Consider the following 27,286-nt stretch of genomic DNA (forward strand, 5'->3'; position numbering starts at 1 on the left):
AAGCTACGATTGATTCGCGCCCAGAAATGTAGTTGAAAACTCAAATTGCGGGTATTTATCACGCTCGGAATTATTGTAAAGAATTCCAAGTTAATTTTCGTGTGTATTTGAAACATGAGAACGCATGAGTTTAATCGTTACCGAGGTTAGATGTTACACATGTCTGGCGAGTAATGAAATACTCGCTCATATGTCTATTTCCTTTTTTTTTTTCTTTCGGTTTTTGACTTTGCCCGCGCGACGTCTACAAATGTTTCGACGATTTCCGCGGTGGTTTTGAGTTTCATATTTCCCCCCTTCCCTCTCACGAAGGTGCACGGGTTCGACTCCCGTCGTGGTACATATCAAGGATGCATGTTTCGCGAGAAAGGAGAAACGTGGCGGACGTTACCGTGGAGCCGGTGATTTTTTTTTTTTTTTTTTTTTTTTTTTTTTACCTTTGTCACCGCTCCATTCACAACCTTATCATCCTCTCTGCCGCTTTTAATAACCTCGATGCTGACATAACGTTCACTCAACGTGTCTCGACGCCTAGTCGGAGCGATGCTCCTGCGAAGATTTGGTGGCAAGTTTTTCTTTGACGTAACATACCGCACGAGCCACGTGATGTCCCCCCGCCTTCCCCCCTGTCCCTGCTTGCGCAAACCTCAAGGGTCACGACCACGACAGATTAACTTTCAAAAAAAGCAAGGAGCATTCGTGTTGTTTCTATCAGCTAGGGTACACTGGAAAAAATATATAATTTTAATGCAGTTTTTCTGGACATATGCCATTGCAGCCTTGCACAGTTTGTCATGGAAAAATTCCGAAAATCAAAAAAATAAATAAATAACAAATATGTAGAGACCGGATAAATTCGCGGGTTCAATGACCTTTAGGGTAGACTCCAATATCCTTTACACTCTCGGGCAAATGCCAACTGTTCATTGGCTGCTGACTTGTGAGTCGTCACGACTGGGTGGCCTGTGATTCGACACTTCTATGAGTGAGGGTCTCTAATTGGCCCTCAGTCCTCCAGATTAACAGTGGACCAATGGCAGAAGCAGCACTAAGGTATAATTATTTGAATTTTAGCATAGCACGTAATGAACCCGCGAATTGTTCAGGTCTCTACAAATATGAAGATAAAAATTCACAAAAAACAAGACTGAATCAGATGATGTCGGACAAACGAAACCAACGTCCTAATTGCGCCAAAAAAAAAAAAAAGTCGAATAAACTAAACATAATTTCCTATCTCTAACAGGTCACGCGAATAGTCATAGTTATGAACGCTTGCGTGACTTTTACATATATTTTTAAATGTTAAGTAAATATCAGTTAAGACGATTTGAGACTAAAAGTAACATGCTAGAGCGCTATAGTGATGAATTCACAGGTATAACTCTCTAATAATAATAATAATAATGTCCATAAAATAATGTATTAGTTTCAATGGTATATTATACCAGTTTAATTTAGACTATTTACAACAAATCAAACATAATATTGAAAGTAAATTAACCTAGTTTTCTTTAATTAAAAATGTTCAATATGTGCACCTTTAGTTATACGGCACACATCCAACCTAAAGTACAATTCTTCCCACACTTTGGTTAACAAGTTCGGCATAATTGAAGCAATAGCCTCTTCAATTCTTTGTCTCAACTCTGGCAAATCATTAGGAAGCGGCGGAAAGTAGAAGCGATCTTTTGTAAAGCCCCAAAGGAAAAAAAACCTTATGGCGTTATGTCATGTAAACATGAAGGCCGGCGATAAAAAATCTGTCGTCTCCACCATTACGACCATTCCAACGGTCAGGGAATACGACGTTCAACCACTCACATAAAAAGAGATTCCAATGGGGAGGGGCTCCATCCTGTTGCCAAATAAAGTTTACAGGTCCACACTCTACTAATTTGGGAAAGAGTTATTCTTTCAACAAATTCAGATAAGCCACTCATGTTACGGTAGCTCCAGCGAAATAAAATGCTTCGTACACTTGGCGTCGGAACACGTTTCATTTTGGCGAATATTTTTTGTGTTCTATAAGTAGGAGCAGGCATTTTTCGCGAAAAAATCTAAACTCCTATTAGACTGCAACAAGGTATACCCACACAAGCAGTTTCCTTCTTCTGATTGGCGGCCGTCTGTAGGAGAAGTCGTTGCCTTATTTGACCGAGCCACTCAGGACGCGTTGTATTGAATTACTGTGATTGGTTGTACTGATGATGTACCCAAAAGAAACTCACCCAATCACGAAATACAGACAATGCTACAGTGTTTTAACTTTCAGATAGTCTCGGAATCTTTTCGCGAAAAGTGCATGCCCGTATCTATAAGTTCATTAGGATGTTCTGACCCCCAGATACGAAATTTATGGGTATTTACATGAAATTTGACTCATTCGCTGAACCACCACACGTTCAAGAAAGTCATCTTCGGTTCAAACACTTGGAATACAGTGCAAAGTTACAACGTACACCATAGTCTTTAAACCATGTGGCAAATGTAACCTCTATGTACGCATGCGTAAACGTGTTCTTAAAACCTTCCACGTGGTCGACTTTGGCATTTGAAGTTCATGAATTGCGTTCCGAACAGATTCCTTAGGACTACGCAAGTAAGATGCTATGACATGGTAAACATCCTGTACAGACACTTCTGGTAGTACCGTGTTTTTTTTTTGTTTTTTTCCTTTACAAGTACACCCTGTCGTTTCGAATTACCTATACCATCGGCGGTTGTTTTTTTCCACATGGGGGATCACAATTAAACTTTAAACGAAACGCACGTTGAACTGAAATTACAGATTCACTCTTAGCAAATTGCAGAACACAAAACGCTTTACGCTCAGGAGTCGCAATTTTGCGTAAGTGGCGCTGCAAGCGAGAAAACAACAAAACAGTATACTCGCGCAAGCGCTTGTCTGAAACTGTTTGAGTTACTCTTGAATTGTGACCTTGAACCAACACTCTACGACGCTTGCAGTTGATGCTATTAAAAGTTATAAATGAGACATTATTAGAGCCACGGAAATTTCGCGGATTCATTTAGTCGCAAGCTAGAATGCAAACCTCCACACTGTCGTACTGTGTTCATGATTGGACCGCAGTTATCTGGACACGCCCCTCTACGACCGTGAGCCAACGATGACCAGCTAGGAGAGAAGTAAGCGAATCAGGTAGTGCCAAATAACAAGGATAAAAATGTACTCGCTAAGAAATCAACCAATGGGAAAGTAAACATGGGTCAAGCACACCTATAACTTTGAATTCTATCCTGAGGCCAGAGGAATCCGCGAAATTTCCGGGACTCTAGACATTATTTTATCGACACGCTGTATAGAACATTAAAACTAACAAGTTTCAGGCTCATATTAATAAGCATTAAGTTGAATACTTCTTGGATCGAAGACCACAAACATCTTGCAACAATTTTTTTTTTATTTTTAGTCTTTTGAATAAATTAGATTTTTAAAAAAATTATAAGCAACATATCTGAGCTGAACTAACAATAAGAAATCATAATGGAAGATGTTTCGCTTGACCAATTTTCTAGACTGAATAACACAAGTACTGTTTACTGAGGTTGGTTAGTATTAGTTACTGTGCAAGTGGACATCGTGCGAGATTAAATCAATATTACATCTTAGAACTTCTTAATGATAAGCTAGTGCTATGCCCATGTGAATTTCAAATAGCGAGAAAAATTATTTCGCTAAAGCCTCGTATAGTTTCATGGTACATCAAGTCTGCTTAAAACCACAACTAACGTGTGGCTAACCTTGTAACCGCTAAGTACACCGCGCCATTAAATATTACGAGAGCACACATGAAGTCTTAAGTAGCTTGCATAACAGTTCTTGGTTACCTCAGAGCAGGTGTTAAGCTGAGAACTCGTTGGCTCTCATTGAAAATATTTTTTAAAGTGCGTATTATTTTCATTGAAAATTTCAAAAATTAATGTTTTAAATCATTAATAACTCATCTCATGCAAGTATATTTTCATTCTTCTTCCAGTTTTATACTTTAAAAAGTATAAAAAGCCTTACTGTTGCTATAATTTCACCTAAAAAAAATTAGGTAAAAATACTATTCATAGAACGAATTAATAAATGTTTATTTTTTATTCGAAATTTTTGTAAAAACAAAATACAAAGCAAAAACAGTTTTAATGTGTTCCCAAAGCCATAAAATATATATATTGACTTAATACATTAATTTAAGTATGTTTTAGAACATAAACAGGATACTTTCACTTATATATATATATATAATGGGATTTTTATATATATATATATATATATATATATATATATAATGGGTTTTAAGTTTCATGTTCAATGCACGTTTCTTGGAAATCTTTTGGAAACTGTAACAGAGGTTTTATCATTGAGTAACCGGATACATAATATGATTGCATTCAATTTTTATAAAAATCCAATAAAGATTATAATAATTCTACAAGCGAAGCGAGAGTCTCAAGAATATGCATCACAAGAGAAATTCGCGATTTTTCTAAGGAAGTTTGCTGTATCTGGATTACAGTCTACTAATGATTGGAATTTCTGTAAGCGAATCATTTACTGGACTTGAGAGATCGCTAAATCGCTGAAAAATATGTTTGTGATGAAAATAAATTATTTTAAAAGTAGTACGGACAGTAAAAGAAGACAACGGTGAACATGCGCTTTATTTTTTTTTATCAGTTGCCAATGATATCTATCACGTGCAAAATTGCAATGCAGAGCTTTGTACAATTTGCAATTTTTCAAATATCTGCATTGCAGTTTTACAAGTGGTATCTTTGGCAACTGAGTTTACGGGAATTTTCCTTGTAAAAAGTACATTAAAAAATTTAGACTGTATGATCCAACCTACTAGACCGATAATTCATACGAGTACCCACACTGTGTCCTGAATTACAATCAAGTTTGCACTATGTTAAAATTAACATACTGGTCAAACGTGGTAAGGATGAAAAAGAGAAAATGTTTTTCTATTGGTCGATCCCCAAATAAAGTATCCCCTCCCCTCCCCCATCATATTTTCGCGATATTTCTTTTATTCTAGCCAATCGGAACCCATAAATGGCTCACCAACATTTTCATTCGTTTTTATTTTAAAACGCTTTTATTTTAGTTTCGCTTTTATTTCAGAACGTGGAAAACAACAAACGGCGACTCAAATAAATATCAAATATTGAAACTAGTACTTTGTTTTCACTAACTTTCATAAATCTAGGGACAAATGTAGACTTAAGAGAGCAGTACCTTAAATTATTTTGTGTGTATGATTGATATGTATTTATGTTTTCAAATACAATATATTTAATTCTTTATGAAATTATGTTATTAATAAAGGTATAATTTATTAATTAATGTTTTTTATAACATTAAAAATATAATAACTTTCAGTGCTAGCATGAACTTATAATACGTCAAAAGTTTTGAATTTATATTTTGTATGTTGTTTTTGTTGTAAAACTTATAATTTTTAATACATCGTTGATAAAAAATTGGGTTTTCTGAACAAATAAAAACCTGAGGTTGTTTCTGAGTATTTTAAATAAACCATGTTTTATTTTTTTATTTATGAAAAACTAAAAAATTAAAGGGTTTTAAGATTAATATTACATACGAAAATTTAATTCAAAAGTTTTTACCCCGCGATTTTGTGCTCTCGATTCATGGAAGGATTGAAAGATAAATTTGCCTCTAAGGTTCTCAAAACCATTAAATAAATACCTACTGAATCGATGTAATGTTTTATAAATAGGGGCGTGTATTTTTCGCGTGAAGATTTCTAGACTATCTGGGAGTTATAACACTGTAGCATCATCGTGCTTCGTGATTGGTTGAGTTTATGTCAAGTACATGTTCACTGTTGGTACGCGTATCAGTCATTCAGTGTGTGTGTGGGGGGGGGGGGGGGGGGGAGACAACTGTCTTAAATGGTCCTGGTCAGGTAAGGAAATTGCTTCTCTCAAGGAAGAAACCTCTAGCTCTGGCATACCTTATTGCAAGGGGCAGGCGTTTTTCGCGAAAAAAAAAAAAAAATCTGAACGCCGTTTGGACTGCAACGAGGTGTACCTGAGCCAGCGGTTGCTTCCTTGTGATTGGCTGCCTTCTGCGAGAGAAGTCGTCGCGTTATTTTACCGAGCCACTCAGGACGCGTTTGCTTCCGCGCTGAATTAATGTGAGTGGTTGGTTGTGTTGTTACAATTGACACAGTTGCTATACAGTGTTTTAACTTTAATCTCGTCTCTGAATCTTTTCGCGAAATATGCATGCCGCTACTTATTGCAGATTAATTATCGATCAGATTTTCTTTGGCGAAAAAAAAAATACATACCCCTCTTTATACGCAACAGTCGATTATCGGAACATGCTAACGTTCATAGTAGACTACACAGACTCTGGCAGGTAAGGCCACTTCATTTGCTGATTTGTAAGACGTCTCAACTAGTTTGCCTGCGGTTCGATGCTTCTTTGACTGAAAGTTTCTCACTGGCCCAGAGTCGTCAAGATGAACAGTGAGACTACAGCAAGTGCAGCTTAAAGGTATACGTATTTGAATTTTAGCCTATCGCGAAATGAACATCCGAATTTTCCCCGTCTCTAATTATGGATTTCTATTGAATTTCATGGGCCAATTCATAAATTTTTCCCATGTTTTGTTACGAGCTAGTTCCCCCCCCCCCCCCCCGGGACACTAGGCAAGGAGGCAGTTCCCACGCGTGAGATGCTGAAAGTTTACTCACGACATGTTAACAGGTAAACATAAGTATGACTGACGGTGGGTTGCTAACCAATTCCCCTCGTTTGGCTCTCCACTCTTTAAACAACACTAACGAGAATTTCGTTTTCCCCGTGAAACCCTGCAGCTACAAGAAGGGAAAGGAACGATTCAGCGAGTTCGATGACCTCTTTAACTGTGTTAAAAAAAATGTAAGCTAGTATTTCAGTATTCGCCAATGACATGGCACATGTAACCTTAGAAACGAACAAGTTAGATACTTATCTTTTTTCCAGGGTTTATCGTCGGTCCTAGAGTCATTCATTTTCCTAACCGCAGACTCAACACAAAGTTATATGAATTTTAAATCTAGCTTAACGCAAAAAAAAAAAGGATCCGGATGTTTTAATCCAGTCTTTGTTAACACAGTAAAATAATTTTCTGTACTTTCGAAACAAGTAGCTAATAAATAGTTTGTAACACTACAATAAAGATAATTTAATTTGTACAACACATGGCTATGGCTGTGGTCCAATCAACGAAGAGATGCTTAAAGTCTAATTTTGCTGCCGCACGAATCCCCGTCAGGGGTGTATGTATGTTAGTGAGGCGGGATGACAAGCGTGACGCTTGATGGTATTTCTAGCGCGGTATAGCCTCTAAGCGTAGGGCTCTGAACTGGCGCGCAGTCTTCTCGTAGTCACAGTATAACTGCGAAATTTAAGCGGTGACCATAAAATTATATGGCGAGTAAATGAAGATAAAGGTGTCATGCAAGTCCCTTTAAGTACTTTCAAGAATCTGTACCGGTTGTTTTACGCCTAAAAATTACTCTTGAGAACATGCGTTTTAGCCATTTTAACTCTTCTAAAAAATACAGTTTAAAAACTTAATTCGAAATCAAAAGTACTTCTCGGCTCTAAGCGAACTCTTGAATTATTTGCGTAAATAGACCCCACTCGGATATCTTGAGTAGTTTTGAAATAGCGTTGTTTTTCCTGAAGCTCTGCGCACCGTATGTGCGCCCGGGTAGGCGGAGCCCTTAACAGTGGCTCTGCCTGTAAGCAGATCCTTGGAAATTTCGCAGGGTGCAGTGGCCCGCATGCTAGACTGGATGTGTCTGTGCTCTCTCAAGACGTAAAGTTACGAAGATCCATGGATAATTTGTAATCAGCGTTCTTTGTAAATCGAAGGTGAAGATTTCTGACAGTGTAACCATCATGCTGGAAAGCCACAATAGCGCGAAGGTGGCGATGCGATAGACGCGAATATTTTTCTAACCAATCAAGTTTGACATATTCATGACGTCAGCGCGGAATAAACGCGACAGAATTTGCGATTATAAATGTTATCTATATTTTCATCGCGATTTGCGGGCGCGAACATTGCGGAAATGAACGCCAGGATTTTTGTTTTCCATCGATGGTTAAGCTGGTGGGCTGATAATTCTATTATTATTATTTGCGTATTTCTTAAGGGCTTGTTTACTGAATTTATTTGTGAAATATTTTTAATGTGTTCATGCACGGTGGTTTTTTTTTCAAGTCGAATGTTAAATTCTAATTTTTAACACGTTTATCTCAAACATGTAGATAAAAAAAACCTTCAGGAGTTGATAGATGTGGTATGATTGTGTGTATGCAATAAGAAATATTTTAAATCTAGTCGTTTAATTTTTTTTCTTCGCAAGGTCCCAATAACTCTAAACATATAATTTTTTTGTCGCATCACGCTGTTGTGATTCTAGCATCGGGCGTGGTAGGAACACCATTCCCACTAGGGGTTGGAAGGGGGGAAGTATTGCAACATGGCGATGGTGAGACATCTCCCAACAATAATTCACAACTCCGTTCATACTGGTATATATTTCACAAGAAAATACGTAGAGCAACTACAGTTTCCTTTGCGAAATGAAAACAGGAATGAATGTCACAGCGGATGTTGGTATTAGCGTGAACACGATGTAAGCGCGGGCTGTGCTAGGTTGGTTTGTTTCAGTCGGCCGGAAGCTCTCCGCTCCGCCAAACAGGTGTTTGCACTTCTCGTTACCCGGCGAGTGATAACTCCGTGGTGCTCCGTCTCCCGGGACCACCTCCCGCACACACCCCCCCCCCTCCCCCCCCCCCCCAGCATTTCTCCCCAACGAGGATACTCCCGACAAACAACGGCGACGACAACTACCTCGTGTAACCAACGGCTTGGTATTCTTGTGAGGGCGCACGACCAGGGTATGACTGGCTATTAATGTATTTTATGACTGTCAGTCTTTCATGACTGTCAGAATCTTTCATGACTGTCAAAATCTATTATGACTGTCAAAATCTATTATGACTGTCAAAATCTATTATGACTGTCAAAATCTATTATGACTGTCAAAATCTATTATGACTGTCAAAATCTATTATGACTGTCAAAATCTATTATGACTGTCAAAATCTAGCATGACTGCCAAAGTCTAGCATGACTGCCAAAGTCTAGCATGACTGCCAAAGTCTAGCATGACTGCCAAAAGTCTATTATGACTCAGTCTATTATGACTGTTGGTGGGCATGTTACAATGTTTAAATAAATAAAATAATGGCTTTTAATAGGGTTCCAATACACGAGGTGTGATGAGAAAAAAAATACGATGAATAATTTTATTACGAACGAAGTAATAAGCTTGCATCGAATTTTAACTAATCTCCTTCAAACTACTCTCCCTGGATAGCTATGCGCACTCATCACAATGTTGACTCCATGACTGGAAGCATTTCTGGAAGGGCCTTCAGTTGCTCCATTTATGGCCCTCTCAGTGTCGGGAATGACGTCAAAACTTTTTTCCCCATTTAGCACGACCCATTTTTTGTGGTCTCCGTTTAGCAAACAAAACTTATATGTTATCGCGTTCTACGAAATTCGTGAATAGAGATGATGAAATTTCACGCAATCATCAAGTCGCAAGTCAGAATGCAAGCAAACCTTCGCACTCTCGCATTGTGTTAATGATTGGACCGCAGTTATCTGTACTCGCCCCTCTGCGACCGTGACCCAACGATGCCCAGCTAGGAGATAAGTAAGCGAATCGGGTAGTGTCAATTAACAAGGTTGAAAATATTCTCGCTACGAAATCAACCGATTGGAAAGCAAACATGTGTTGAGCACACCTATGACTTTGAATCCTACCCTGAGGCCTGACAGATCCGCGTCAATTCCAGGTGTCTATCCATGATGCGCGACAGACACGGCAAACACGGTAAACACGACCTCACTCTTCCGGCTCTGGAAACCGAATGACGAAGTCACAACTTGTTAAAATTTTGACACTTACTATCTCAACGGATCGGGCTATCGGACGTTCTACTTGAAATAGTTGTAACGTCGGCAATTAATTCTATAAAAATTCATTCGCCGTATTTTTTTTTTCAATCATAACCTCGTACCTACACTTAGCTCTCGGTATACGGCATTTGGTGGGTGCAATTTCGTGAATGCGACCGAAGTCAAGAAACGGAAATGTGTAAAAAAACCACGTTGTTGCCAAAGTTCACAAAACCAAATAGAAACATTATAGTATTAACTGTTTGGTGAATATTAAGAAGATTGGCAGTATTTAATCAAATTCCTTGTTGAAAATTAGTTCCAAAGCCGGGGTTTAGTATTTTTTTCGAGTCTATTTTTTTTTTCTTTTATCGAAGCCGTTTCATTATGTATTTTAACATTTCTCTCTGCAAATCGAATGTTTCGATAATCGATGTAGCTGCTCCGGCAGCGAATTCTAGCGGTGGGTGCGGAAAAAACTTGTGATTCGCGTCCAGAAATGTAGTTGAAAATACAAATTGCGTGTATATTTATCACGCTGGGCATTATTTTGAATAATTCTTAGTTAATTTTGTGTATGTAGGCATGAAACGCCTGGTACAGTTAAAAGCACTCGAGGCACTTGAACTAAATCTTCCTCTTCATTTCTCCTCCATATAATGTAATGGTCACCGCTCAGATCTTTATTGTTGGATAATGCAGGACGAGAAGACTACCGCGCCAGTTCGGAGGCTTGCCCTTAAGGGCGATACCGCGCTAGAAGTACCAGCGAGTGTCGCACACATTACCAAACCCACTTCACTAACGCGAGAACACCCATCGACCAGGCGGACCGCTCAAGAGCCAAACGTGCCGAGATAGGTTGACGCACACGCACATAGCGTTGACGAGTATACTGAAAACTTCTGTAATGATGATTAGAGCCACGGAAATTTCACGGATTCATTTAGTCGCAAGCTAGAATGCAAACCTCCACACTTCGCACTGTGCTCGTGATTGGACAGCAGTTATTTGGACACGCCCCTCTACGACCGTGAGCCAATGATGTCCAGCTAGGAGAGAATTAAGCGAATCAGGTAGTGCCAAATAACAAGGATAAAAATGTTCTCGCTAAGAAATCAACCAATGGGAAAGTAAAAATGGGTCGAGCACACCTATAACTTTTAATTCTATCCTGAGGCCAGAGGAATCCGCGAAATTTCCGGGACTCTAATGATGATCGAGTGATAAGAAATAAACACACATAAAACTAATTGGTTGTCTGTAAAGTCGGTTTACGGACGATAGTTTAACGTGACAACGTCATAACAAAACATTGATGAAATGATTGCTTACTTTTATGAATAAAATTGAATCATTTTTATTGAATTATCACCCATTTGTATGGCTACAAAGAAGGAGTGAAATGAAATCTACAATTTAATTGATAAATTTACTTTTATTTACACTCATTAATTCAAATATGTTTATTACTTTAACGAAGAGATTATTTTAATTATAACTTTTATACATGTTTGCTATTTAACTCTTCCAATCTGTGTTATTCTGTTAAGGATAGGACGATTATAGAAAAAGTAGGAAACGAATGGGAGTGTTTCAAGTTTAATGTGCCTTGAAAAAGTCAAATCGATGGTTGTTCCAATCGAGTGGAAGAGAGATAGATGCGGCGCAAGCGTATAATGAGCGTAACGGGACAATGTACGTAACGGGACACTTTCTCGTGCGTGCAGCCGGCGTTCATCGATTTATTAGACGTTGTCACGTCAAAATGAATTTATAGGGAGTTACGTAATCATGGTATGCTCCGAACCATACATGGAGATATCGACAGTGTCCGTTAATTTAAGTCACGCTTGGGTTTCGGGTTCAAACACACCACCTTGTGCCACTTAAATGGGCCACTATAGGCATAGGTTCTCAGAGTATGCCAACAAACAATCTTTAGGCCCGCATTCAATCGACATCGTCATTTCACAAGCACCAAACCGTAATTATTACACATGACAGTTAAACTTCATGTTATGCAATGTAACTATTTACAATCTCACATTGAGATAAGCACTTGCACACGCGCGGTATAATTTTTAAGAAGAATTTGCTCCTCATTGCATTAATACTTGCTTAATAATATGTCATTACTACCGTTGAGTATTTTTAACTAGTCAGAAGCTATGAATGTCATACTAAGATGTCCTCTAAGAACTTTATTTAATAAATATAAATTACGATGTTTGACAAGATCAGGATACCAGATATAATTTTCAATTTTTTTTTTTCCTAAAATAATTAGAAAAAAAACAGATACGCGTCTAACATCACGGCGGGAATTACGACGGGGAAAAAATCCTTCCTCCTTTAATTTTGAAACTTCTGCGCTATTACTAATTTTATTACTTAAATACGAACCTTTAACCTTATAGCTAAAACCCTACATGCATTATACTAGAGGCAGACATTTGTATAAAATGTCATAAATATGTACAAGAGCGGTATTTTAAATTTTAAATTAATCAAATACTGAGGCTTCATTTATGTGCTTCGGATTGTAAAACTATCGAAATATACCCAAACGAGTGCGTTTAAGTCTGGGTTAAATGTGGCCAGACTTTTGTGCTCTTGTTTTCGTGTAGTGTAAATGCGTATCGCTAGGGACTGTAGTTTTCGCGAAATAATTTGATCGCTCGTTAGACTGCAACGAGGTATACTTGCGCTAGCAATTTTTCCCTACAAGAGAAGCCATTGCCCTATTTTGGCCGTGCTATTCAGGACGCGTTTTGCTTCCTCCCTGGATGGCTATGATTGGTGTGCTGATAGTAGACATGCACCATAAATAATCTCAGCCAACCACTAAACCCAAAGCAATGCTACAAAGTTTTATCGTACAGCTGGTACGTAAATTTATTTCGCGAAAAATACAGTCCCCTAGCTACAGCCAGGAACTGGGAAAATTCGCGGTTTAGATGACATTCACGGTAGACCACAGTCATCAGTATACACTAGAGCGAAAGCGCCAGTTCATTGGCTGCTGACTTGTGAGACTTCTCAACAGATTTACCTGTGGTTCGATACTTTTTTTTTTTGGTTGAAGGTTTTTCATTGGCCCAGAGTCGTCCAGACGGGCAGTGATTCAATAGAGAAAGTAGCTTAAAGGTATACGTGTTTAAATTTTAGCCTACAGAATCGCTAAATACCTCCACGAATTTTTTTTTTTTTCCCCTGTCTCCAGCCTTAACCATCGGTAGAGACACGGAGATTTTGCTCATTCATTTAGTCGCAAGAGTTAGAATGCAAAAAACCTCCACACTCTCGCACTGTGTTAATGGATTGGACAGCAGTTATTTGAACACGACCGTGAGCCAACGATGCCCAGCTAATATAGGAGAGAAGTAAGCGTATCAGGTAGTGCCAACTAACAATGATAAAAAATTGGTTTTCTTTAAAGTCAGTTTACGGACGATAGTTTAACGTGACGTCATAACAAAATATAATGAAATGATTGCATACTTTCATTAATAAAATTGAATCATTTTTATTGAATTATCACTATTTTGTATTGATACAAAGAAGGAGTGAAATGAAATCTACAATTGAATTGATAAAGTTACTTTTATTTGCACTCATTAATTCAAATATGTATATTGCTTTAACGAACAGATTATTTTAACTATAACTTTTTGAATGAAAGTGATTGTTTAATTGGAATGTTCAATTGGCTCCACAAAATAGTATATTCCCTTGCACGTTGGTTAGGCGGTTCAACTTGATATTAAATTTTCCAAATATTTTTTAAATTCTCTTTTATGTTTCTTTTTGTTTATTGCTCTTTATTTTGGAAAAATGGAAAAATAACCAAAAAATTAATAAAAAATAGTTTAGTTAAAATACTAAATTTAAAAGCTACTTTTGAAAAACCCGCCTTAACCTATTTAGTATAATAGTAGATTCATAGGCCAATTGAGTGGAAGACAGATGCGGCGCAAGCGTACAATGAGCGCAACGGGACAATGAGTCATCATATTTCGTGCGTGCAGCCGGCGTTCATAGATTTATTAGACGTTGTCACGTCAAAAATTTCTCTCGTTAAGAAATCAAAAAAATTGGTGAAGCGAACGTGGGGTTGAGCACACTTTTTTTAAAATTCTGACTTTTGAGGACAGACGAATCAGGCGAAATTGCCGGGTCCTCTATCAGCGTAGCCCATCACTGAGAGAAAGGTTTGTTTGCCTCAACAAAATATTTGTTTATACATGGCGAAATAAATATATTTTGTTAATTCAAACAAATTTTTTTGCAGTAGGAAATATTCTGTTGACCCAACAAAATGATTTTGTAAACTCAAATGTATATTTAGTTAGTTGTAACAAATTATTTTTGTTACTTACTGAGTCTGGTTAAAATAACAAAATATTTTGTTCCACCAAGTAAATATTTGTTTCGTCATATATAAACAAATATTTGTTTGATTCAAACAAACCTTTTTCTCTGTGCATCCTTGAGCCTTTAGCCTTTAGCCTTTAGCCTTACTTGGCTTGTCCAGCTCCGTCATGAGCTCCTCGGTGGTGGACTGCAGCAGCGAGTGCAGGGCTCCGACCGGCGCGGGCAGGTCCGCTGACCCCAGTAGCAGCAGCAGCAGAAGAAGAAGAGGAGGAACGCCAGGTCCGAGACCCGTCGCGGGCGACAGCATCGCGTCCTCGAGGCGGTTCCAGGTGTTCGCGAGGTGGTGGGGGGGGAGGGGTTGGTTGGCGGGGCGGGGCGGGGGTAGATCAGCAGCAGCAGCAGCAGCAGCAGCAGCGGCGGGAACCACGTCGTCGCAACTACGTCACGTCGGACGCCGGACCCGCGTCCGCTGGAGCTTCGCCGGTGGAGCTGGAGCCGCCGTCGAGACGCCAGCACGTCATGCCTGACGACGGCGGACGTCCTCCCTCCTCCTCCTCCTCTTCTTCCCCGGGCCCTTTTCCGACGACGAGTCAAGGTACCAGAGCGTCAATCCCGCCGAATGTCCGAGTTACCATTTCGCCGTCGACCGCGAACACGAAAACACTACTCCCCCGTGGTCGAAATGTGACAAACACCGGTAAATGTTTTTTTATTATTTTCCAAAACGGACACGGTCTTCAGTCGACTTTTACTGACAAATACTTACATATATATATAAAAAAACACTTATTACACTTTTTAATCTCTCTCTCTCAAGTTTGTCGAGCAACCAAAATACAGTTTACGACGAAAATAAGTTCAAGAACGTTTTTTTTTCTTTTCCCCCGATGTTATGGTCATTACTTTTACGCGGGTTTTCCAAAACTAACCCAATATCACTTGTCGGTCTCGAGGAAGAGGATTTGACGCACTGCGTACTTTTTTTACCTGCGTCATTGTGTCCGGTTGTAAAAAAATCCTTTCACGAAAACACTCTGTAAATTTAAAAAAAAAAAAAAAATATAGAACATTTAAGGTATTCCTGCGAAACACCGATTTTACTAACACAAAGTTTAAAAAAAAAAATGTATTTGTGGCAATTTCACCAAAAGCGAAGCGTTCGTAGAGTCCAAGTGGTAATTCCAATCTTGCTCGTGGAAAAGTAAGGGTGAAGAGTTGTCTTTGAGTTCCTTGGCGTGCGTGTTTTTTATAGTTTTTTTTTTTATCGTTATGCGCGGTCAAAAGCTCCCGAACGTAACGTAACGTAACGTCGCGTCGCGTGCCGTGAGATCCGTTCGACGAGAGACGTGGATCGTCGCGCGAACCCCAGCACCGCCCGCGCCGCACGATCGCGTCTGGCCGGACCGACGGCCGAGGACCTACTGAAACCCGCCGCCCCTCTGGCGGCGTACGCGCGCACCTAGCGCCGTGGGGTGGGGGAAGCCGAGCCCTGTCTGCCTGCCTGCCTGCTTGCGTTTCACCGTCCCCCCGATCGGTAACCCTCACCCCACCCCGGTCCCTCTTCCCGAACATGCCCGAACATGGCCGAAGTTCGGCCGCTCGCTTGCTGGCGGGACTTGCGTACGTACGTTCTTCGCGATTTCGTAGAATTTAAAACATCGCGTATATCTAACCTAACCAATTGCGATCAACTAGTCGGGCTAACAAAAATACCATCACCGAGTAAGAAAAAAAATAGATTTTTTTTTTATTATTTTGACGTGACGTCTAATAAATTGATGAACGCCGGCTGCACGCACGTTACGCACATTGTCCCCGTTACGCTGTGTCCCGTTACGCTCACTGTACGCTTGCGCCGCATCTCTCTCTCTCTCTCTCTCTCTTCCACTCGATTGGAACAACTGTCGATTTGACATTCTCGAGGCACATTAAACTTGAAACACTCCCATTCGTTTCCTACTTTTCCTATCATCGTCCTATCGTTAACAGAATAAACACAGATTGGAAGAAGTTAAATAGCAAACATGTGTAAAAGTTATAGTTAAAGTAATCTCTTCGTTAAAGTAATAAATATATTTGAATTAATGAGTGCAAATAAAAGTAAATTTATCAATTAAATTGTAGATTTCATTTCACTCTTTCTTTGTATCCATAAAAAATTGTGATAATTCAATTAAAATGATTCAATTTTATTCATAAAAGAATGCAATCATTTCATCAATGCTTTGTTATGACGTTGCCACGTTAAAATATCGTCCGTAAACCGATTTTACAGACAATCAATTTTGAAGTATTATTTATGTAACTTACCTAATCTAACCAACCTTTCGTTTTCGTTACGATCACATAGACGAACGAGAACCTAACTTCCAGAAGAAGGAGGAAAAAAGTGAGTGTCTTTCAGTACTCGCTATAGATAGCGGTAGCGAGCAAATTCATGTGTTCTCGTGTTGCAAATATGCATTTATGATACGAAACTCTCACACGAAATTTAACGTAGAATTCTTTAAAATAATGCCGAGTGTGATAAAACACACGCAAATTTGTGTTTTCAACTAAATTTCTGGACGCGAATCACAAGTAGTTTCCGCACCCGCCGCTAGAATTCGTTGCCCGACCATCTACTTCCGACTATCGAATCATTCCATTTGCAGACCGAAATTTTAAACTTTATATTGAAGCGGCAACGACAAAGGCAAAAAAAAAAAGGCTTGGAAAAATTACTAAAATCCGTCTTTGGACCCGATTTTCGTCAAGTAATTTTATTAAAATTTTCCCTATCTTCTTAAAACTTAATAAACAGTTGATACTATAAAATTTCGCTCTGGATTTGCCTTCATATGGCAGCACCTTGGTTACACATTTCCGTTCCCGTGCGACTTTAAGTCCCATTCATGAAATTACTCCTACAGAGAGCTAAGATGTTGCAAATAATAATAATACTAACAATAATAGTCCAAATGTGCATAAACACGGAGTATTCGAGTGTCTTGACTATACGTCAATGGATCTTTGGTTTACCTTGCGAAGTTATGTCTTTGTTGCGGAGCGACAGGAGCGTAGCCAGAATTTCTTTTCGGGGGCTGTTTACTTACACCCTGCCCCCGTACTAGGGAGGGGGGTCCGGGGGCCCTCCACCGGAAATTTTTTTTTATTTTAATGTGTAAATTGGTGCTATTTAAGCACTTTCGTAATTAAAATAATGGATTTAAATAACATAAATTTGTGTCCCGACTTTAATATTTCGGGGGGTGTTTGGACACCCAAAACACCCCCCTCTGGCTACGCCCCTGGGAGCGTGGTGAATGGAGGTGGAAACCTAGTCCTTTGAGAAGGACGAAAGGGTGGGATAAAAGGCGGGAGGGGGTAGGAAACCCCACACATGCAAAGGCGTGCAACCCAACTTCTCAACTCCCTCCCCTCCCCCCCTTCTTTAACGTATACTTCCTTTTTCCGAGCTCGTCCCTGCTGTCAGCTGGGTTGACCCCGACACGGACAGTTGAATGCGCGACCGTCGTGCAATTAAGGCGGGTTACACACACATGCATCTCGCACGGTGCGACTAGCATTTTTCTTGCTACTAGCATGCAGCTCGAAGAATAACCTGTGTTAATCACGTGGAGCTTACGCACATAATGCGACTGGCACGGTGCTACTGGCATCGTGCAGCTCGAGTGCTAGTCGCATGCAGCGTGCAGCACCACAGGAACCGATCGGTCGGTGTTTTTTGCGCTGCATGGCAGCGTGCGTCTTGAGTTGGCGCGTGCGCAGAACACATTTCCAAGTCGCATGGCCATGCGCAGACAGCCCTGACGCTCTCGTTCCCACGTGTACTGCGTTGACAAGTGCGGAAAGTCACTTTTTGAATAGCTTGAGTTTGTTATTAGTAATTTGTAATTGAATAGTGAATAAAATTGTGTGAATAGTTTGTTGTAATAATTAGAAATGCCTTTTTGCGGAGGACGAAAAAACAAATATTGAATTTTCCAATGAACTGAGCGCCAGAAAGTCCCCACCTCTCTCACCTTGCCACTAGCACGTACCACGACCATGCAGCCTGCATGCATCTCGCACAGTGCTACTGGCATCAAAAATGCTAGTCGCACCGTGCGAAATGCATATGTGTGTAACACGCCTAAAACCTTGCGGAGCGGGGCAGCTCAGCGGCGGGAGAAGGGGCGGAGTGTGTGGATCTTCTTGAACACAGCAAGGGTAGAGACCGGAAAAATTCGCGAATTCATTTCGCGGTAGGCTAAAACACAAATCGTTATACCTCAGTGCTGCCTCAGACTATTGGTTCACAACTCAACCTGGATGACTCTGGGCCAATGAGAAACACCCGGCCAAAGCTTTATGGAATCACAGGCTGCTACTCTGGAACGTCTCACAAGTAGGGACCGGAAAAATTCGCGGGTTCAATGACCTGCAGGATGAACTCCATAGTTCTACTTACACTCGGTCAAATGTCACCCACTCATTGGCTGCTGTCTTGTGAGACGTTCCAGAGTAGCAGCCTGTGATTCCATAAAGCTTTGGCTGGGTGTTTCTCATTGGCCCAGAGTCATCCAGGTGAGTTGTGAACCAATAGCAGAGGCAGCACTGAGGTATAACGATTTGTATTTTAGCCTATCGCGAAATGAATTCGCGAATTTTTCCGGTCTCTACTCACAAGACAGCAGCCAATGAGTGGGTGACATTTGACCGAGTGTAAGTAGAACTATGGAGTTCATCCTACAGGTCATTGAACCCGCGAATTTTTTCCGGTCCCTACGCAAGGGTGTTGTTGGCAAACTGATGACGACGGGAATGATGCTTTTGCACTCACACTTTCGTTAGCGTTAGCGTTATAGGGAATATCATAACAAGTAGCTTGGCTTCTGGGTTGTAGCCGCGTCCTTGGCGAATAATGATCACCAACTGCAATGTCGACCGAAACGTCGGTGCATTATTCGCCAATGACGCGGCTACAACCCAGAAGCCAAGCTACTTACTATAAATAACGTTGGTAAGGTATAAATTCATTGAAACGAAATTTTAAATAAATATTCAATATTAATATAAAGACATGAACAAAATTATTTAATTTATAACAGTATTCGAGAGATTTTAATTACCTACTAAAGAAATTCAATAAAAATGCTCAATGTTTATTCTCATTGATTAATTATAATTATTTATTATAAATAACAATATAATTTATAATGCAAAACAATTATACATACGGGGACATAACCTCACTTATTTAAATAAATTTAAGAAATTAAATTCAAGTAAAATCACTAATATTGACAGTAAATAAATGTTATTAATTATATGGAACAGTTTTCAAAATCAATCACAAAAGTATATGATTTAAAAACGCATATGTATGTAGGCTTTTTTTCAGCCTGTCTATTTTTGTTGCATTCTGCGCGCGCAACGTGAACATTTATTCTGATGTTTGTTTTTCATACCGCGCCTAAAGAAAAAATATCCCTTAAATAAAAGTGAAGACGAATTTTTTTTTTAAAGGCGTTTGAGACGTAGCCTTAAGTCACTCTTACGTGCGACGATACGTTCGCCGCTGAGCGCCTCAGTCAAGTTGCAATATACAGGGTTGCCAACAGCGAAGTGAACTATGCCTTTGAATGCGATGCTTTGATTACCTATAGATCGGTTCCGTGTACAACGTTTCATTAAGGCCGGGGCGAAATGTCTTTGAAGTGTCTCGCATTGGTATTCCTGGAACCTCTACGTGTAGGCTTCCGGCTGCAGAAAGACTTCTTGCGTCGATGGCTGTGCTGCATGCGCCTGGCATTTGCTCGTACGTGCGTCAGAAATCTAACACAGGTAGCATCTCTGCCAAACATAGTTGTTCACAGAAGAAGAAGAAGAAATATATAGCCTCGGTAACGAGCAAATTCTTGTTTTCTGGTGTTGCAAATACACTTATAATACGAAACTCACGCGAAATTTAAAGTAAAATTCTTTAAAAACATGCTGAGCGTGATAAATATACGAAAATTGTGTTTTCAACTACATTTCTGGACGCGAATCTCACGTAGTTTCCGCACCCGCCACTAGAATGCGCTGCCGGAGCAGCTACTTCGACTATAGAATCATTCGATTTGCAGAGAGAAATTTTAAACTTTATAATAAAAACTCTTCCGATGAAAGTGAAAAAACACCTGAAAAAAATAATAAACCCCTGCTTTGGACCTAATTTTCAACAAGGATTTTTTTTTTATACTGCCCATTCACTAAACAGTAGTTCAACTGTAACAGTTTACCTTTAGCTTTGTGAACTTTGGCTCTTGCCATCCGCCATGTAGAAGGCAAACACCGTGGTAACACCATTTCCGTTCCATGCGACTTCTGTTCCATTCACGAAATTAGCCCTACCAATTGCCGTATACCGAGAGCTAAGATGTTACACACATTTAAAAAAATTGGTTGTCTGTAAAGTCGGTTTACGGACGATAGTTTAAACGTGACGTCATAACAAAACATTGATGAAATGATTGCATACTTTTATGAATAAAATTGAATAATTTTTATTTTAATAATAAAAGAATAAATACTTGAAATTATACAAGTAATCAGATTTTTAAAATGCAAGAATAATTAACATTTATTGCCGAAATTATTGTTGTAATAAGCAATGAAACCCACATTAATTTTTCACTTCACTTTATAAATAGTCGACGAAACAGTTCACGTGTAGATGACTTGTAATTAATTTTAGAAACTGGCGTTTAGCTATAAAGTTTAAATATAATTATGAACAAGTTTTCATATAAATAAACTGTAATCAAATATCTATCATCAATTATATGAATCACCATAATTTTTTAGTCAATTGTAACATAACCTATTATTACTGCACTCACCTACAGCGTAACGGAACACAGCGCAACGGGACAATGAGCGTAACGGGACACAGCGTAACTGAACAATGTGCGTAACGGGACACTTTTTCGTGCGTGCAGCCGGCGTTCATCGATTTATTAGACGTTGTCACGTCAAAAAAAAGTTGGAGAAAAATGTTGCGAACACGGGAGGTAAGGCCGTGACACGTGCCAGGTATGTACCTAGCCTACCAGCCCCGCACGGCCACTGACGTCATTCACGCATACCTTTGGGGATCACTAGGTAGTGAATAATATTCTTATGTGCCAAACCGTTGAATATTCTCCTATATTAATGAGGATGGTAACCATATTCGTAATAAATTTTCAAACGTAGCGTACTTCAATTAAAAAATTTTATAGAGGCCTCTCGCAAATATTTTGAAACTGTAAAAAGGGACGTATTTTATAAAGTAGACTCAAGCGTTTTCTACGATATCGTCCCTTTTATTTAAAAAAAAAAGTTGGTAAAAGGGGGTTGTCTGTAAAGTCGGTTTACCGACGATAATTTTACGTGATGTCATAAGAAAATATTGATGAAAAATTGAATCTTTTTAATTTTCAAATAATATTTACAGTTTTTGCTAATTTAATTTAAATAATTTGTTTAAATATAATCACGAACAATTAGTTATAGAAATAAACTGAAATCAAAATCCATGTCAATAAATATTGTTAATTTGAAATGACGAAATTGGACAAATAAATCAATTTTTTTAATTTGCTGCTTTTAAAAAGCCCGCCTTAACCTTTATGATATTATAGAAGATTTTCTCGCACTGTGGTTGGCCGGTTCTTGCACGCTCGGCTCAGGCAGAACGTGACAATGAGTCATGCTTTTTCGTGCGTGTAGCCGGCGTTCATCGATTTATAAGACGTTTTCACGTCAAAAAAAAACTATAACAGACAATAGTGATGTAACTATGCCACATGGCCAAAAAAAAATGTATCTTTTATTCAGGGCAATATTAACGTAAATAACATGGCAGTGATATGGAAATTCACATTCGGCAATTTTTTCAGCATCGAGTTTGACAAAAAAAACCAATGCAAATAACAATAATACGCCATTCGCGTTCATCAATCTAATCTGTATTTTGCGATTTTTTTTTTCATACGCGCAAATAAATTAATAGCTTAATGAGAAAATCTTTGAGTAAAAAAAAAAATAATGACGATAATAGATTGTTCTCCTTAGAAGTGAGATGAGGCCGTCACAGATTTACGCGACCGAAAGAAAGGATTTCATCATCGCAATCCCCTTAAAACAAAAACAAAAAATAATTTTCGAATGTTTTGCGTTTCATCCTACCCACTTCCACCCCCCCTTTCATCCTTTATTTTCCCAGCATCCCGTAGTTTGAAGCTTCACCAACTTGGAAGGATTTTTGGCCGCGATTCAATCCGCCCTCCTTGGAGATTTGTGTCACGAGATGACAAATGACAGTGAAGCGGCGTTCCTGTTGGTCTCTCCTCTACTTCCCCCCCCCCTCCCTCCTGCTCATTCGCCTTCCCCTCACCCAGTAAACGCTTTAAACAGGATTTCCCTTCCCACGTGCACTAGGCGCTTAAGGTTGTTTCACGGTGAAAATCTGAGAGCGGCAGAGTTGGAGAAAGAGAGAGAGAGAAATCACTTTTCGCGTATATTTCTAGATTATATTTCTGTACGTTGTAACAAAAAGGGCCAAAGTGCAGTTTTAACCAAATGTCAGCTTAAGGTTTTTCATGTTCTCAAATCTTACTAGCGGTTCACGTATCATTAGGTTTCGAAGTTTTACTTTTCAATCTAGTCACGGTTTCAGACTACATCGTGGTGTTAAATTTATTTAGATTGGTTTATATTTTTCCGGCCGAAATTTTCATTGACGTTGGTCCCCTTGAAATTTCAGGAGAAGTGTGTATTGAAACTGATTTTCTCTGAAATTGTTATGAATGACTTTGGTCATTTTTTTTGTTCCAACTTATAGATATACGAACTCCAAAATCTAAATACGGCAATAGGTAGTCTTTCTTCGAAATCTACTTGAAGTGGGGGAAATGCTATAACATTTCGCAGTATATTTCACCCCTCAACCTACCTTACAACCCTGATAGCATATTAAGCTTACAACATACTTGCCTGCAAGCAGAAACAAGCTGATTCATTCTAAAAAAAAAAGTTTGAATTTATATATACCTGGTGAGAAAATCTCAGGATTTTTTTCAGGACAGTTTCTTACAACAATTTATATCACAGGGAAATGTTGATAAATAATAAGCAAGAATATGTGGCTCCTGGGGCTTTCAAGGTGAAAGGGCAAAATTCACACCTAAATTAAAATTATGCTGAAAGGTTGCAAAAAAAAATCAGCCCTAGTAGCTGGGTGGAAAACCTTTTCATGACAAAGATTCTCCCAAACACTCGGGGCTTAAGCTTGGGCCAGTAAAAATGCAGACTGCTTAGACTGAAAATGGCAATGCAAATAAGTTGCGTATATAAAAGGTTATTTAGGGAGCACACACGCGCAAATAGCAAAATAAGTAAACTGCTTTATCGTAGGTGAATACAAAATCCCAAATGTTGCATATGTTTACCTAATCCATTGAGCATACACATCTGCATATAAAAGCAGGAAAACTGGAAGTTAGCGAAACGGCTGCTCGTAATTATACTTTCATGACTCACAGCACCGTTACAGTTTTATTTCGGGACTTTTACGTTACTTTCTTGACCAGACCTTCAGATTCGTTACTTTTTTCAGAGATTTTCGTTGACACTATAGACCCTCCGGATTAAGGGTACGACAACAAGTTAACCTGGCCAGTCTCATATAAGCTCATTGCCAGCCTGAAGATGCAAGGTTGCTTCATGATCATCGAAGTTGAGCTCGAAAGAAGCTCGAAAAATTGGTTGTCTGTAAAATCGGTTTACGGATGATAGTTTAACGTGACGACGTCATAACAAAACATTGATGAAATGATTGCATACTTTTATGAATAAAATTGAATCATTTTTATTGAATTATCACTATTTTGTATGGATACAAAGAAGGAGTGAAATTAAATCTACAATTTAATTGATAAATTTACTTTTACTTGCACTCATTAATTCGAATGTGTTTATTACTTTAACGAACAGATTATTTTAACAATAACTTTTATACATGTTTGCCATTTAACTTCTTCCAATCTGTGTTATTCTGTTAAGGATAGGACGATGATAGGAAAAGTGGGAAACGAATGGGAGTGTTTCAAGTTTAATGTGCCTCGAAAAAGTCAAATCAGTCAAATCGATGGTTGTTCCAATCGAGTGGAAGAGAGATATATTCAGCGCAAGCGTACAATGAGCGCAACGGGACACAGCGTAACGGTACAATGTGCGTTACGGGACACTTTTTCGTGCGTGCACCCGGCTTTCATCGATTTATTAGACGTTGTCACGTCAAAAAAAAAAGAAGAAAAAAAGAAGAAGCTCGATATGACAAAATTTGCACAGCAGAAATGATTCAAGTAACGTTTCGAGCTTGCCATGAGCCAAAATGCGATGTGGCTAAACATAATCAAACCTTAATGGCGTGCCCGTTAATCGTTCACACGGTCATATTCTTCGACGGGTTTGCATGTGATGGTAACCACTTCTTCTTGTTTATAACAAAAGCGCGGCTCCAATAGAGGTTGTTGCGTGCGATAGACCTGCCCGACCCCGGTTTTATTTTTTTATTTTATTTAGGAAGGTATATTTATGTTTACTTGAATACTTAAATTTGTATGTTTTTAATTTTTCTTCATAAAAAGCTGTAATAAACATTAAAAAGGACATTATTTGAGGCCATAGATATTGAACTATTTCAAGGTCTATCTGCGACTTATTTAACGTCAAGTTTTGCAACAGCATCATTTCTTTGTAATGTCTTTCTGGAGCCATCCTTGTAATAAATAGCTCAGTTTCGTCAAAGTCAAAAGTCAAGCTCTGTGGAGTCTGTACCAATGACAAGTTAGCAGAGAGAGAAAAAAAAAAATAAGACATATCACACCCTACTTAACGAGTGTTCATAAATTTTAGAGGTAGCAGATCATTCAATTTACTATGCAACGAGTATTTATGTGATTTAAAAATACAACTGTTTTAAAATGTAGCATGTTAACAAATTTCCATAATGCACTGTGATACATTATTTCTCATTTTAAAATAAAGTTCCAATTGAAAAGTTTGAACAAGCTCAGTCCAATAATAAACTTCGATAGCGTGACCGGGATTTAGGCCAGGCTTGTAAACTACGCAAGACACGTAGGACGCAAAAACAAAAAAGTTAAATAACGAAGTTTTCATATACCCGTTTGCAAATTACAATATATGAATAGAAAAAAAAAAAGCAACGCAAACAATGGCTAACTTTCGACTTATGGCTATTGCGTTTCCGCATTTTATTTTTTTAAAGTGAAGAGTTCCGCAAACTTTTAAAGATTCACATGTATTGTGTGCAGGAGATAATGATTTTATTTTACCACGCGCATCACGTTTTCGACTCATTAAACTACCGTGCAGTGAAAGCAAATTACGCTTTAAAATAACATCTGTTAAAAACTTCCAAGCGTTAGTTATGACAGGAAGCCCAAATTTTCTGTATAATATTAACAAGAACATGTTGCGTAGTTGGTGGTGTCTTGCGAGTTGCGTGTTCCATGAGCCAGGCACCGTAGTTTTCTTGCGTTTTGTTTACACGTGTTGCGTTTCTCGCCAAGTGTTTCCGAAGGGACGACGTAATTGTATCTCCTCGGAAAGGGTACCTTTCATTCTTTTGGTGGCGGTAGTGAAGCTGGGTAGAAACTTTCCGATTTCTTAAAATGTTTTGGTTTTAATGCAAACATGCACTGGAAAGGTATCACATGATTTCATAGTGTTTTTAATGTAGCTATACTAACCCAACCAACCGTCCACAATATTTTTAAGTTTTTTTTTTTAATATTCCTTATGATCTTAACCTATGAATCGTTAATTACGACATGATTCAAAACTACTTCAAATGAAATGTAAAAAAAATACTTTCCTCATTCTTAAGTTATTAAAGAGCAAAATTTTGAAAGGGTGCCTTTCCAGTTTATTTTCTGCTGTGTAATTGTACAGAAAATCCTGAAAAAATTCCCTTTCCGAGGGGATATACCTATCCAGTGCATATTTGCATTAAAACCGAAACATTTTAAGAAATCGGAAAAAGGGTACCTTTCCAGTTTCTACCCAGCTACACTACCGCCACCAAAAGAATGAAAGGTACCCTTTCCGAGGGGATACAATTCAGCCTCCTCCCTCCCCCCCTCCCTTTACAAAAACGGCCAATCCACTCACGTTCCCGAGACGGCGAACTGGGGCGAGTAATGATGTTCCGTTCGCTCTGCACATGTAATAGGTAGAGACCGGAAAAATTCGCGGGTTCAATGACCTCCAGGATATACTCCACTAACCTCTACACACTCGGGAAAATGCCAACTGTTCATTGGCCGTTGACTTGTGAGTCGTCTCGACTTATATGAGTGAGGGGTCTCTAATTGGCCCTCAGTCCTCCAGATTAACTGTGAACCAATGACAGAAGCAGCACTAAGGTATAATTATTTGAATTTTAGCATAACACGAAATGAACCCGCGAATTTTTCAGGTCTTTAGTAATAGGCCCTGTTGCTCTACTATCCAGTTTGCTCTGCCCGTGGAAGCGCTTCTTTGGATATGCGTGTGTCTCTCTCTCCCGCGCGCAAATGGGCGTGAAAGTAACCTTGGCCCGCGCTCTCTTTCAAGGGGGGGGGGGGGGGGAACATTTTTTTCTTTTCATTTTTTTAAATTCCTTATCTCAACATTGGTCTCCAGTAGTGCATACCCCGTCTGCTGACAGCCTTCCCCCACCTCTCCTTTTTTTTTATATTCCATTTCGGTCTCGAACGCCAGTAGCCTCTCTACCAACAGACCAGAATGTTCCCCTTTGAGCGGTCCCGCGAACGCTAGTCCGTCTGCCCTGCGTCGTTCGCGCTGAACAC

General features: G+C 39.1%; 1 protein-coding gene across 2 annotated transcripts in view; it reads right to left on the reverse strand.

The window, feature by feature from the left end:
• Positions 1-14,758, reverse strand: part of LOC134535946 (nephrin-like) — a 325,160-nt gene extending 310,402 nt beyond the window's left edge. For both annotated transcript variants that reach the window (XM_063375364.1, XM_063375362.1), the window contains exon 1: positions 14,544-14,758. In XM_063375364.1, coding sequence (XP_063231434.1) covers positions 14,544-14,703 — 160 coding nt within the window. In that variant the 5' untranslated portion in view covers positions 14,704-14,758. The remainder of the gene's footprint in view (positions 1-14,543) is intronic.
• Between the last annotated feature and the right edge of the window lie 12,528 nt (positions 14,759-27,286).

This window comes from Bacillus rossius, chromosome 10 (genome assembly GCF_032445375.1).
Source record: "Bacillus rossius redtenbacheri isolate Brsri chromosome 10, Brsri_v3, whole genome shotgun sequence".
Lineage (NCBI taxonomy): Eukaryota > Metazoa > Arthropoda > Insecta > Phasmatodea > Bacillidae > Bacillus > Bacillus rossius.